We start from the raw sequence: 13,725 nt of genomic DNA, 5'->3' as shown, positions 1-13,725 counted from the left end.
GCTACCACCCTGTCTTGATCTCTATTTGCTGTTAATGCAACTCTCCTCCTGGGAACAATGTGTTGTGAACTAATTGCCGGGCATGAGATAGGCCCGAGAGATATAATAACTACAATAATTCAAACAGCTAATACACTTATATTTTTCACAGTAAGCCCTGAGATGCAAATGTTTCCCTTACAAAATAAGTAACTTGGAACTTTTGGCTCTGATATTTTGAAGTCATTTAAACCAATTCCCAAAGATCCAGAAACATCACTTGAGCAGAGTTTCTGAGCTTCTGTTGCACAATGTTGTGTCTCAGTGACACAAAGACTGTATTCTGAAATAGGGCTGCCCACACTGTGTATGGGCGAGAGGTCTAATTAGAAAGAATAGCCACAGGCGCCAATGGAACAATTCTTTAATCATCACCACTTATCACAGCCAGCAGCAACTAAAGGACAACTTATAATGTATGACCTAAAGCTGGGGGACAGGAACTTTCAATTGACTATAAATACTCACCGACTGTCGCCACCGTGGCTGAAGCTGTAGAAATCAAGGACTTTCCCCAGCTCCCCCAATAGTCCCATGATGATGGAGATTTGGCCACATTATCCTGTATGAAAAGTACATAAGAGAGAGAACAGGTCACATGGCAGATAAGGTCACACTGGACTTATGTCCTATACATAAATCCTAAGGCATACCATACCCTCTATGAGCAGGATTACTGGTAGAGGCATCTAAAAAGGCTCCTAAATGATAGTTTACATCTGTTATACAATCTTATGCCGCCGATAGTGAACTACCACAGCCAAATCTCGCACACTAATCGATATCGTGTTATATGTAGAGACAGTGGATAAAACTGCATGGCAATGAAAGGGTTTGTACCAACTTTCTACTTTTTATTCATATTAATATCTATTTTAAAGGTCCAATAACAAAAATAAAAATACACGAGACAACAATCCCACTGCAGGGGGATAAACCCCCTAGACTTGTAACAAAGTCGAAAATAAACAGGCGACTTGTGACTTCATCTTAGAGGGACAAAAAAATTAACCACATGTGAATAATTCACACATTTTATATTTCACCTTGTGTGGTTCAATTCATATATTTTTCATGCTTTTGTTAACTGAATTACCCCCTTAATATAAGTAACAGAACATGCAGACATACATCAGAAGATGTGGAAACCTTAAGCTTTTGGTTTCCTACTGATAAATCCAATGGATTACTACGAAACGGCTGTTCTGTCAGAAATGAGCAGAGTCGGACGTTGTAGTGATGTCCACTGGCTTATGGTGAATCCCCCCCTTAGACTACTGTCTACTTGGGTGTAGTACTTATTAACGGTACCGACTACCCCGACAGAAAAGACAATGACATGAGGAGTCTGATTCAACTGTACACCGACCTGCCAAAAAAAGTACTTACCGGAATGCAGATTACTTCATTGCTTCAGAGTACTATTTTAGGGGTTAGGGGTATTAGGGTTAGGAGTTAGGATTAACCCTAATCCTAACCTTAACCCCTAAAATAATACTTACATGACATAAATGACAGCTGGGTCCGTCCATCGCCGCTTTAAACCAAGTTGCGGGTGGTGATGCCGTCATTTTCTCCAACAGAACGAGTCGCGATATGAAGTTATCTGCATTCCGGTAAGTACTATTTTCAGCTGGTCGGTGTACTATTAAATCGGACTCCTCATGTCGTTGCCTTCTCTGACGGGGTAGTCAGTACCGTGAGACCCACTACCACCGGTGTACTTGAGAGTCTTTATTTAATCTATCTTTCGTTCAAATTATATTCACTTAATAAATGCATTTTGCTATTAATTATTGGGGGAAGTCATCGGGGTTTTTAGGAACTGTTTTAAAAATAAACTATATTTGGTTAGATTACATTTTCTGCTGTGGTAAACATTGCAACCCACAGGGCAGTTCACACCCTCAACATAAGTTTGTGACCTTGGACGTGGAACATCGAGCCGTTTTGAAATCCAACAGAAGGATTTAATGTTCCCTCTTCTGCAATATATTTAAAGCAGTTTCCCCTAAGTGCAACAAATGTGATCACTTTTCCAGTAACTAAAAGTGAATATTGTTTATGACATTTATTACTAAGCAATGCTAATCACTAAGGTTCTAGTGACCTTTACTCTGTGCCTCTATGTGACATTTGTACGATTATCAATATCAATAGGCCGGTTACAAAACTCAGCAACTAAAATGGTTTGTCAGCAGAATTCAGGATTTTCTTGAAATTCTACAACAAACAACATTGAATAAAGGTTAAAAAAAAAACATAGACATAAATAGTGATATTTTTTCCTTTATTTTACACATGTTCATGAAAACATGAGCTGAATGATAAGACCATACATGCTGTCATTATGGGGATGTAGACAACCTGTCGACAGCCACACTGTTGACACCAAAATGTCGACAGTCAGCGCTGAGGTCTGGTAGCCGACAGGTTCAGCGTTAACAGATTGTACCCCACTTGTCAGGACATCTTTTACATAATTGCCCACAAATCACAGCATGTCTGACCTCCAATCCTGATCAACATCTGACCTGGATGTATCATATGGCCATCAGACTGAACAGTAAACCCAGTGAGAAGATGATATTTCACCAGGAATCAGGTCATCGTCTGAGTGCGCTAAAGATGTCCTGTCACATCTACTGTATGGTCAGATGTGTATGTGCAAGGTCAAATCTGACAGAGAAGCGGCCTGTATCTGACAGTCATACAAATTGTCTCTGCTATGTGACATCCTCCCCCTCTGCCATCACATGACACGCTGAGCTGTGACAGTCATTCTGCATGAAGTATAGACTTTATTTACTAGAAAATAAAGCTAGAGCTGCCATATTATATTTTATGCTGAGGTATAATAAAGTACATAGATACCAATAGAACTGTAACCATACTGGCTAAGTTTCAGGAATGCATGCCCTTATAAATAAATAGGTGGGAATTGAATTAGCCGCGGAGCGTCTCACAGTCGTTCCAGAAACATTTCTGCGGTGGAGATTTTGACAGAAATCTCCGTTCATTACCCCATAGAGGTGAGGAAAAATGAGCGGAGATTTCTACCGTTATTGCCGGGAATGTGCGCCGGCAATTGAATTCCCCCATAATGTTCTCTTCCTTAGCACTCCACAAGCAGCGTCCTGCTACGGAATACCTAGGAATGGCGACTTTATTTGTGTACTTTAAACAGAAGCAAAGTCTAATTCTCCCTTTCCTTATCCTCACCTGATCTGTCCTGTCCGCTGCCTCATTCTCCTCCCCCTCAGTTGACACGCTGTTTGATTTGGACTCTGGGCGCTTGCGTGTTATGGCCACTGGTTCCGTGACAGCTTGTCTATCCTCTCTGGCGCTGGTCTCCTTAGGACTGGAGTCTTCCTGCTGCTCCTGGGGCTGGCCGGTGTCCCCGGTGTTTACATTACTGTCTTTTTCAGACATGCTTAAAACATCTGGGGGGAAAAACAATAAACTAAAACTAAATAAATAAATTGATGACACATGCATTGATTTTTAAAAGAAGGATTTACAATATATTTGTATTTTTTCAGAATATTTAAATTATTGTAAAGAAATGTTTCATAAAGGCCCCAATATTCCTAGGAATGCTATCAACAAACAAAAGAATCCAAAACAACAGATTCTAGCAGCACAAACAACAACACAAAAGTCATCTACCCACAATGGAGTCAGGCGTTTTGTGATGTAAACCAGAATTCGAGTCTGCAGCCTATTCCATCACTAGGCCTTAATGCCTCCATGATGTCACTGGTTCCCAGCGAAATAAAAGCATTCTCATGAACAGTGTTTCACATGGCTGCCCCCACTATGTAAAACTGACAATGCAATACCTCATCTTTCTTATTCTTATTAGGGGTATCTTTACTAATGTGCGGGTTTGAAAAAGTGGAGATGTTGCCTATTGCAACCAATCAGATTCTAGTTATCATTTATTTACTACATTCTACAAAATAAAAGCTAGAATCTGATTGGTTGCTATAGGCGACATCTCCACTTTTTCAAACCCGCAGTTTGAAATTCCTACTATGTCACAGAGCTGTATACATGATGGTAGGAACTGTACATTCCCTTTTCTCCATCCAAATAAAAAAAAGGGTGAAAAGGGTACACATGTATGTCACAGATATGTAACTTATTTCAACTATATAGAAATAAGACAACTACTTAACTAAACCTTTGCCTTTACTTAGATATCAGGACAGATTGGTTTACTCTTACATTCATTTAGAGATTGCTCACTGAAGGCTGCCATTTATTTGTTAATGTCTGTTCAAATCTCGGTCACTAATCAGATCGATGTAAAATGCCATGTTAGCAGTAATGTATGTTACAAGCTCAGTATTACTTTTATAATTCTTAGCCCTAACAAAATGAATGCTTTCCTTATATAAATGGATTCATTGTTAATTACTGTGTAAATAGCAAGGAAAAATATCCGTAGAATATATCCCTCTCTGTCTCGATATATCTCCTTCATTTACGGTCGTATATAATTCCTTCAAATGTACATGTTACGCTCAAGAGACCAAGCTGATTACATGCTTAGATAAATGAATGGGCCACACTAACTTTGTATTATTTTCCCTATAAAATAGAAGCATAAAGAATATATAAAAAATATATATACCCACCCCCGAATCCGCCACGGTCTTCTAGTTGCACTTTAAATGGGAATGTGCAATTTTAGGTGCACCTCAACCAATGCAATAAAAACATTCAAATGTATAATGACACTTTATCAATAAAAACAGTCCCAATGCCCCCTCACTCCCATGATTAATCAAAGACATTTAATAAAGCAAAAATGAGCAGGTTCTTAAATGGCCACTAACATGTGGAAACTGAAATCCACAGAATGATTAGTAAGGGTGTGTGTGGTACCTTACACTGTATTCATCTTTGTGTTCATTTTGTATTGTTAAAAGTTACTATTAAGTGGGCTAATTACTGATCTGCCTCACTCACACTTTATGTCTGAATTTAACTTAACAAATGCAATAATATGTCCCAATTTAGCTGATTAAAGTTAAATAAACAGCTTTGCCAGCCTCCAGTTAATGATTTATTGATTAACCTTTATTTATATAGCACCAACACACTAACTAGGCAGAGGATTACAGAGGATGCTCATCCTCATCATTTAATTCAGCTTAGTTTATTGCAATTTGAAAGAAGAAAACAAATAAAATAAAATAAGGATTAATCCTCTCTGGAAGAGAGTCTGGACTAGTTATACATTTATAACAATGTTATCTTGTCTATCTCAACTACAATATTTATATTAATATTAACACATTCTGATATCCATCGGGCACTCTTCATACTGCTGCACTCCTACACGTTGTATATCAGGGTGTTATCCTGCACATCACAGTGTAACACACTGCAGGTCAATGAAACAAAATGTTACAATTATATACGTGTTATCTGCATGTAACACATGCCGGCACTGTAGGAGAACTACAAGTCCCAGCATGCCAGCAGCGCTCAGTGTGACGTTACCTGGATGTGCAGCTCGGGGTCCCTCCGTGCTGATGACGGATCTCACCCGCCGCCACGTCACTGACAGCTCCAGTGCACCCGGAAGTGATCTGTCACCCTGCCGAGCACTTCCGGGAGGAGGTCACCGGCCGGGCGGAGAGGGTGGCTGCATATGTCGGTGCAGGCAGAGGAGAGGTGACCTGGGATGGAGAGGTGAGGGCCCGGGTGCCTGTATGTAGGGTGTACCACACATTCCTGATCGGCACTGTGCTGGTCCATGTATATGTATGTATGTATGTATGTATGTATGTATGTATGTATGTATGTATGTATGGTGTCTGTACCACACATCCCTGACCGGCACTGTGCTGGTCCATGTATATGTATGTATGTATGTATGTATGTATGTATGTAACACACATCCCTGATCGGCACTGTGCTGGTCTATGTATGTATGTATGTATGTATGTATGTATGTATGTATGTATGTATGTATGTGGGGTGTCTGTACCACACATCCCTGACCGGCACTGTGCTGGTGTATGTATGTATGTATGTATGTATGTATGTATGTAACACACATCCCTGATCGGCACTGTGCTGGTCCATGTATATGTATGTATGTATGTATGTATGTATGTATGTATGTATGGTGTCTGTATGTATGGTGTCTGTACCACACATCCCTGATTGGCACTGTGCTGGTCCATGTGTATGTATGTATGTATGTATGTATGGTGTCTGTACCACACATCCCTGACCGGCACTGTGCTGGTGTATGTATGTATGTAACACACATCCCTGATCGGCACTGTGCTGGTCCATGTATATGTATGTATGTATGTATGTATGTATGGTGTCTGTATGTATGGTGTCTGTACCACACATCCCTGATTGGCACTGTGCTGGTCCATGTGTATGTATGTATGTATGTATGTATGTATGTATGGTGTCTGTACCACACATCCCTGACCGGCACTGTGCTGGTGTATGTATGTATGTAACACACATCCCTGATCGGCACTGTGCTGGTCCATGTATATGTATGTATGTATGTATGTATGTATGTATGTATGGTGTCTGTATGTATGGTGTCTGTACCACACATCCCTGATTGGCACTGTGCTGGTCCATGTGTATGTATGTATGTATGTATGTATGGTGTCTGTACCACACATCCCTGACCGGCACTGTGCTGGTCCATGTATGTATGTATGTAACACACATCCCTGATCGGCACTGTGCTGGTCTATGTATGTATGTATGTATGTATGTATGTATGTATGTGGGGTGTCTGTACCACACATCCCTGACCGGCACTGTGCTGGTCCATGTATGTATGTGGGGTGTCTGTACCACACATCCCTGACCGGCACTGTGCTGGTGTATGTATGTATGTATGTATGTATGTAACACACATCCCTGATCGGCACTGTGCTGGTCTATGTATGTATGTATGTATGTACCACACATCCCTGACCGGCACTGTGCTGGTCCATGTATGTAACACACATCCCTGATCGGCACTGTGCTGGTCTATGTATGTATGTATGTACCACACATCCCTGACCGGCACTGTGCTGGTCCATGTATGTATGTATGGTGTCTGTACCACACATCCCTGACTCAGCTGTCAGTAGGGATATAAGTGCTGTTATCTGCTCAGCTTCTAGGTGCAGGGGAAGGGGCACTTATCTGCCAAGCCACTGGCTGTGGGGTGGGCTTTTATCTACCCAGCCACTGGCTGCGGGAAGGATGGGGCTCTTATCTACCTGGCCACTTGCTGCGGGAAGGATGGGGCTCTTATCTACCTGGCCACTTGCTGCGGGAAGGATGGAGCTCTTATCTACCTGGCCACTTGCTGCGGGAAGGATGGGGCTCTTATCTACCTGGCCACTTGCTGTGGGAAGGATGGGGCTCTTATCTACCTGGACACTTGCTGCGGGAAGGATGGGGCTCTTATCTACCTGGCCACTTGCTGCGGGAAGGATGGGGCTCTTATCTACCTGGCCACTTGCTGCGGGAAGGATGGGGCTCTTATCAACCTGGCCACTTGCTGCGGGAAGGATGGGGCTCTTATCTACCTGGCCACTTGCTGCGGGAAGGATGGGGCTCTTATCAACCTGGCCACTTGCTGCGGGAAGGATGGGGCTCTTATCTACCTGGCCACTTGCTGCGGGAAGGGTGGGGCTCTTATCTACACAGCCACTGCCTGCAGGGAGGGTAGGGGCTTTTATCTGCTTAGCTAATATGGGTAACTTCACCTGTACAGAACAGATAAGAGCTCCTTCACATGTGCTGAGTCAGTAAAACACTGTCACCTTGATGGACAGGAAACTAAAAAAAAAAAAAAAAAAAGAGCAGAGTGTGCTGAATCATTACTGTTAAATCAGTATAACAATATTTATTAAAACCTATATGATAAAATCACACAATAAACCAATTATCCCTATATTAAGGCAACTAACTTTCAGGTGTTCTAATGTGTTAGCCATGATAAGTATTCTGTTCAATCTGGAATGAAGTGCATAGAAATCAATATCAAAATAGATGAAAGTCCATATGAGAGAGAGCAAACACAAACTAGTCCAGGAAAGAAAACGTGATCCAAGACAATTCTAGTGATAGTTTGGATCTTGGTTACTCCTGCTTGTAGTGCAATGTCCAGGCAGCAGGTGTAAGAGCCTTCCTTTTTTTTTTTCAATAATGGTTTTTATTAAGGCTTTTAATTACATGGTACATACAATTTTTTTTTACATTTTTTTTTTGTCATTTCTTTAGTTATTGCAAAGGTTTAGGTACAAATTCTGAACCCCTCTTACTTTCTAGTAATATCCTCCATCGTTGTGAATGAGACAGATACAAGTTACTCTAATGTTTGTTTACATAGATAATAAATGTTGCTATTCAGATCATTCCTATTATATTTATCACCATCATTTATTACTCAGTTGGAGACTGAGAGTAACTGTGATACCAAAATACCGAACTAGTTAACATTTAGTTAATCTGCATCAAACTTCATTTTCATTGCGTTGACTCGCATATGTGTGTCTTTAATTCATTCCCTGAAGTATTGGCACCCCAATGAATCAGTCACGTGGTATACTCGTTAAACCATTGGTGGGATCTGTAATCATACAAGTGGTTTATTCACATGTTTAAATGATACATGGGTATGTGTTTGCACATTGTGTGTTAATAACTTTATTAGGGACGTGTATTTAAAGCGGTAGTTAATTCCTTAAAAATGACAGCACCCCAATGACTTTACTGCATTGTGTGCTCGCTGACCCGGCTGTGTCTGCATGCAAACCAGTCATTCAGTTCACCTGACAATGCTACAGAGCCAGTGCCTCAGTTTATTGCAATGTTCGTGCACAGAATCATTCCAAGTGATTGATTGGCTGTATTCTTATGAATATTGGTTCTGTCCACAAAATATCTGCCTTTCACATGTATTGACATTAAACTATATTATTATTAACATTTATTTATATCGTGCAAAGAATCATTACTTAGTAACAACCGTAGTAACAAGTGACATCACTAATACATAACATGCCTTAGTGATGTCTGTCATTGGTTATATCCAAATATTGCTTTGGCCAACAAGATGGCTGCCTCCATTTGTGCTTCGTTTATATGGCTGTGCCATGGGAGTTGATAGGCTTCTCTGCAATATTGGCTCCGGTGTGTAAGGTTAGTTGTTAGTGCAGTTTGGGAAATTGTGTAGGATGGAGCTGAGCAGGTCGTAATCATAAAGAGACTATTTGTTTTATCCTCCATGGGTCAGGTGAAAAATGTTGTCCAATGTTGGTGGCACATGCTGACATCTGCAGCAATATCGAGAAACTGACCAGCTGTCAAATTGTGTGTGATCCCAAAGAGACCCCCTTTCCCCCCAGGGCTGATAATAAGCTAGTTGAAATCTATTAGATCTTTATTGGGCATGTTGAGATATGTGGTGACTTGATGACTTTGGTCTTGTTGCCGCACTTCCAGACTCCACTGATGCCATAAGATATTCTGTTTGGTTTGATCTAGAGATGCTCGGGCTGGGTTTTCTGAAAACCGAGCCCACCCGATCTTAGGGGATCCGAGTAGGCTCGTGAGCCGGCTCAGTACTTTCGTTCGTCCTCAGATCTGAATCGAGGCAAAGCATCATCGTTGCGTTGACGGACCTCGCGGGTTTTGGATTCCATAAGTACCTCCCTCCCCAGGAGATCCAGCGCCATTGCTCACACAGAAACAGGGGTAGCAGTGTTCTTGTCACTCTCCAGTCTCCAGTGCCATTGCTCACACAGAAACAGGAGGGGTAGCAGGGTTCTTGTCACTTGACAAAAATAGACTGTAAATTAAAGTTATTGAGGTTAATAATAATGTAGGAACAAAAAAAGAGCCACATTATGTGATTTTAGCAAAGAAAATAGTGATTTAAAAAAAAAAAAAATAGGGGTCTAAAACCAAAACACGCGAGGGCAGTTTTACCAAAACACAAAGTTGATCCAGATCCAAAACCAAAACACGGGGGTCAGTGAACATCTCTAGTTTGATCTTGTCCAAATGACCACCAAATGCTACTCTAAACTTGTGTCTCGGCACTTAGAACTGTACCATGTGGCTTATTTTACAGCCTGTGGGCCAGATATAAGGTTTTTATTGGTGACCCATTATCAATTTGTGATTGTCCAGAGACCCCACGAACATAACTTATGCACCATTTCCCACTAATACTATAAATGTAACGTTTTACCTGCAAGATAACATTGGTTTGTCTAACACCCATTTAATTGCATTAATCTACAGTGGATGAAAGTTCATTTCTGTTCATTATTTCCAGAGGTGTGAGAGCAGATTGCATGCGGTAACTAGACAATTGCAATAAAACTGCTGATATGTAATCTAGTGGCATCTGGCAGGATCTAGTTTTAGCTGTAACCTCTGTGTAACTTGTTTTTCACAGTGCATATTGCCTTCTTAAAATATTCATGACCTTTTAAGGTAGTTATTGTTAGTTGCTTGACTTAAAACAAGATAGTTGTCTTTGTTTAAATCTGTTTTGTTTTTTCTCTGTTTTCATTCTGGTCAGGAAAGAAGCTACAGGAAGATGTTGGAGAAGAGTAGGCATCAGTATATTGGCAGAGAATAAGATATCTTTCTAGGGATTCTGACATTTAATGTTTTTGGCTTGGAATATTTCTCTCTATTTTTATGATCAAATGGAGAGGTGGTGTCCTCGCCTCTCTTCCCTGCCTCTTGTCGTCCTGCTATGGACTGGTATAGGTGGAGTCCCTTCCAATGCACAGATCTTTCAGCAAGAAAATAAGACGCATTTACTCCACCTGCACAATGCTTCCTTTTACGCTCCGTTGCGGCTCAACGCCAACACTCCTGCGCACCGAGACCAGATCGCCAAAGAGGGGAGCAGTACGGTGATAGAGTGCAACCTTACTGCCACTCAAAATGGGGATGTTGTGTGGTTTAATTCCAAAGGACGCCCACTTGGCCAGGTGGAAGGAGGTAAGCTTATGCATTGTTTTAGTACCTTAACTGTAACTTAATACCTTTATTTTAACTACAGATACACTAGTTCCTTAAAGGGAGTTTTTTTGTACTTACATATACCCTCCTGCAGCTTTTACTAAGCACATTGCCTTTTGTGCTTTTCTACTCTGTCATTATGTGAGCTCTTTGTATTGAGAGACCAGCTTTGTGCCAGAGCTCAGGTGAACGAAATACAAAACTTTGATGTTACATACAAGGTTAATTGGCTTATGAGAAAGCTAGTAAGAAAAATCAATGAAATAGAAATTGGTGTAAGTTAAAGCAAATACATACAAGTAATCTGAAGGTGGACAGCCCCTTTAATTCAGGAAGGTTAAATTGATAACTATTATAATTGTTCCTGCCACAAAAGCAGAGCTGCATGTCCAAAGAGGCAAAGTAAGAATCTCTTCGCAGGCACCACAGTTGTAGAGACGAGGTTCATGCCTCCCAACCCCAAAGCCAACTCCTGTGGCCTTCCGTTGTTACTTTCCTCCTGAATCACTGATTGGAGGACCAGTCACTTGTGCATCCCCATTTCCTCGCAGTAAGCGCAGTAGTAGGGCAGTGACTGAGAGGGTGAGTCAGCCAATCAGTGCTTCAGCATGACCGTGTCTGATAGACAGAAGGGGGAGAAAGGGTCGGGCTGTGAACGTCACACCCAGCTTCAGAAGAGATGCATAGAAGTCAGGATGCGTTGGTTTGATTTTTTTGTTTTGTTTTTTTCTTTCACTGCAGCATTTTATAACGGGCCACTTATTAACCCCTGTATAAAGGGGTTACATTAATATTGGGCTGCAAATGTGCAATAACCCCCAGCAACCCAACCCCTTGGTAGAGCAAGTGCAAACATTTCAATTGTAATAATTTAATAGCAGTTTTGTACTCCGATTAGGGGGTTCTTAGTATAAACACACTTTATAGGGGGTACTTGGAAAAGATTTCCAACAATATTTCCAAGACTTTTTATAACACAATAATATTTGACTTCGTAGCATTGGCGGATCCAGGGGGGGCTTGCGGCTGCACACGATGTGCAGGTCCATTCGAAAGAGACAGGCAGGGAGAGTGTGCTGCCCGGCTGCTCTGATTGTGAGCATAGTGTGCAGCCGCCGGCAGCCTTAGCTGTCAAAATCGCCCCCCTGTAAAATAAACTTCTAGATCCGCCCATGCTTCAAAGATGATATAATTGTATTTCTTCGAATACATTATTGATTTGAGTACTGGAATGGTCACCTTTTCATTAAGTCTCTCTTATTTTTCCTTTAAATAATACAGGAGGGAAATGGCAGATCTCTTCCAGTGGAGCCCTTAACATTACCAGTGTGACCTTCGCTGATCGGGGAAGGTACACGTGTATGTGTCCAACTGGGAACGACACCTCCTTCTACACAGTTACTCTACGGGTGACTTTCACTTCTGGAGACATGGGCATTTACTACGTGATTGTCTGCCTGGTGACCTTCACTATCACCCTAATTATGAATATCACCCGGCTCTGCATGATGAGCAGCCACCTGCGGAAGACTGAGAAAGCCATTAACGATTTCTTCCGCACAGAAGGGGCCGAGAAGCTCCAAAAAGCTTTCGAGATCGCCAAACGCATCCCAATCATCACCTCTGCCAAGACTCTGGAGCTGGCCAAGGTGACTCAGTTTAAGACCATGGAGTTTGCTCGTTACATAGAAGAGCTGGCCAGAAGTATTCCCCTGCCCCCACTTATCTTTAACTGCAGAGCGTTTATGGAAGAAATGTTTGAGGCTGTGAGGTTAGATGACCCGGACCAGGTGGAGAAGGATCACGCCGCGGGAATCTACACGATCAGCCCAAATATGACTCGAAGTGGATCTCCTGCTGGTGACTCTGAAGATAGCTCAGTCCACGGGCAGGAGATAGCGGTCAATGTGTCTGTCCATCCTCATTTTGAGACTCAGAGCATCCACACCAACAATTCTCAGGAGTGTGGTCACATAGCGTACCTGGAGGAGGTTATTTCCACAGTGGATCAGGACAGGGCACCAGAACCCACCGCGTGACTACCCGAACTCTGCTGTGAACCCTAAACTTGTTACAAAAGTGTGATTCATTTCCTTATTTTCAATCAAACTCCTCATTGATTCAATCTTGTGCCATGTCACTTTGTTGTAGATTTCTCTATTTTATTACAGTATGATCTAGGAGGTCATTCTTTGTAGCATCTCGGATATGGTAAATGGTACATAAACTAGTATATCAGGTTTTCTATTTATAGAAAGGTTTTGCTCTCCAGTTAGTGTTAAAAGTTTTTGCACCTTCGGCTGACTAATTTATTGTCTGTGTCCAATTGGAATCTTTTACTTTGCATTTTATACATTTTTTTTTTCTTCCTTCAGTGCTTTTTATTAATGATTTATGGCATTAGTTGTTCATCAGTTGCCCTTGGATATGGCACAAAGCTGCTCTCTTGAGCAACTGTACCCAATGAAGGGATCCCTGTAGAGCTGTGTCCTATTTAAGAGCAACACCTATAAAATAAAAATGAATCCCTGTATGATTATTTAGAACTCATCGCTGAAAAGCTCAGAATGAAAGCAGATAAATAAGACAGAAATTAAAGCAATTTGAAGGTAGACAACACAGCAGCACCAGTTTTCACAAATGTTCCCT

At 41.5% G+C, this 13,725-nt stretch overlaps 2 protein-coding genes across 3 annotated transcripts in view; one reads left to right on the top strand and one right to left on the bottom strand.

Annotated features, from left to right (window-relative positions):
• FAM114A2 (family with sequence similarity 114 member A2) overlaps nt 1–5,650 on the bottom strand; it is a 24,872-nt gene extending 19,222 nt beyond the window's left edge. Inside the window, exons 1-3 of the mRNA XM_075210111.1 lie at nt 5,554–5,650; nt 3,262–3,482; nt 508–601 (exon numbers count right to left, since the gene is read on the bottom strand). Of these exons, the coding sequence (XP_075066212.1) occupies nt 508–601; nt 3,262–3,471 (304 nt within the window). The 5' untranslated portion in view covers nt 3,472–3,482; nt 5,554–5,650. The remainder of the gene's footprint in view (nt 1–507; nt 602–3,261; nt 3,483–5,553) is intronic.
• Nucleotides 5,643–13,725, top strand: MFAP3 (microfibril associated protein 3). Of its 2 annotated transcripts, none has more exons than XM_075210113.1 (3): nt 5,643–5,745; nt 10,630–11,055; nt 12,358–13,725. In XM_075210113.1, exons 2-3 carry the CDS (start codon nt 10,713–10,715, stop codon nt 13,113–13,115), a joined length of 1,101 nt encoding a protein of 366 aa, XP_075066214.1. In that variant the 5' UTR covers nt 5,643–5,745; nt 10,630–10,712; the 3' UTR covers nt 13,116–13,725. The 2 variants fall into 2 exon arrangements, with proteins under 2 accessions (XP_075066214.1, XP_075066213.1); XM_075210112.1 differs by having other exon boundaries at nt 5,645–5,745; nt 10,625–11,055.

The sequence above is a fragment of the Mixophyes fleayi genome, chromosome 4 (genome assembly GCF_038048845.1).
Source record: "Mixophyes fleayi isolate aMixFle1 chromosome 4, aMixFle1.hap1, whole genome shotgun sequence".
NCBI lineage: Eukaryota > Metazoa > Chordata > Amphibia > Anura > Limnodynastidae > Mixophyes > Mixophyes fleayi.
This window is presented reverse-complemented; position numbering and strand designations above follow the sequence as displayed.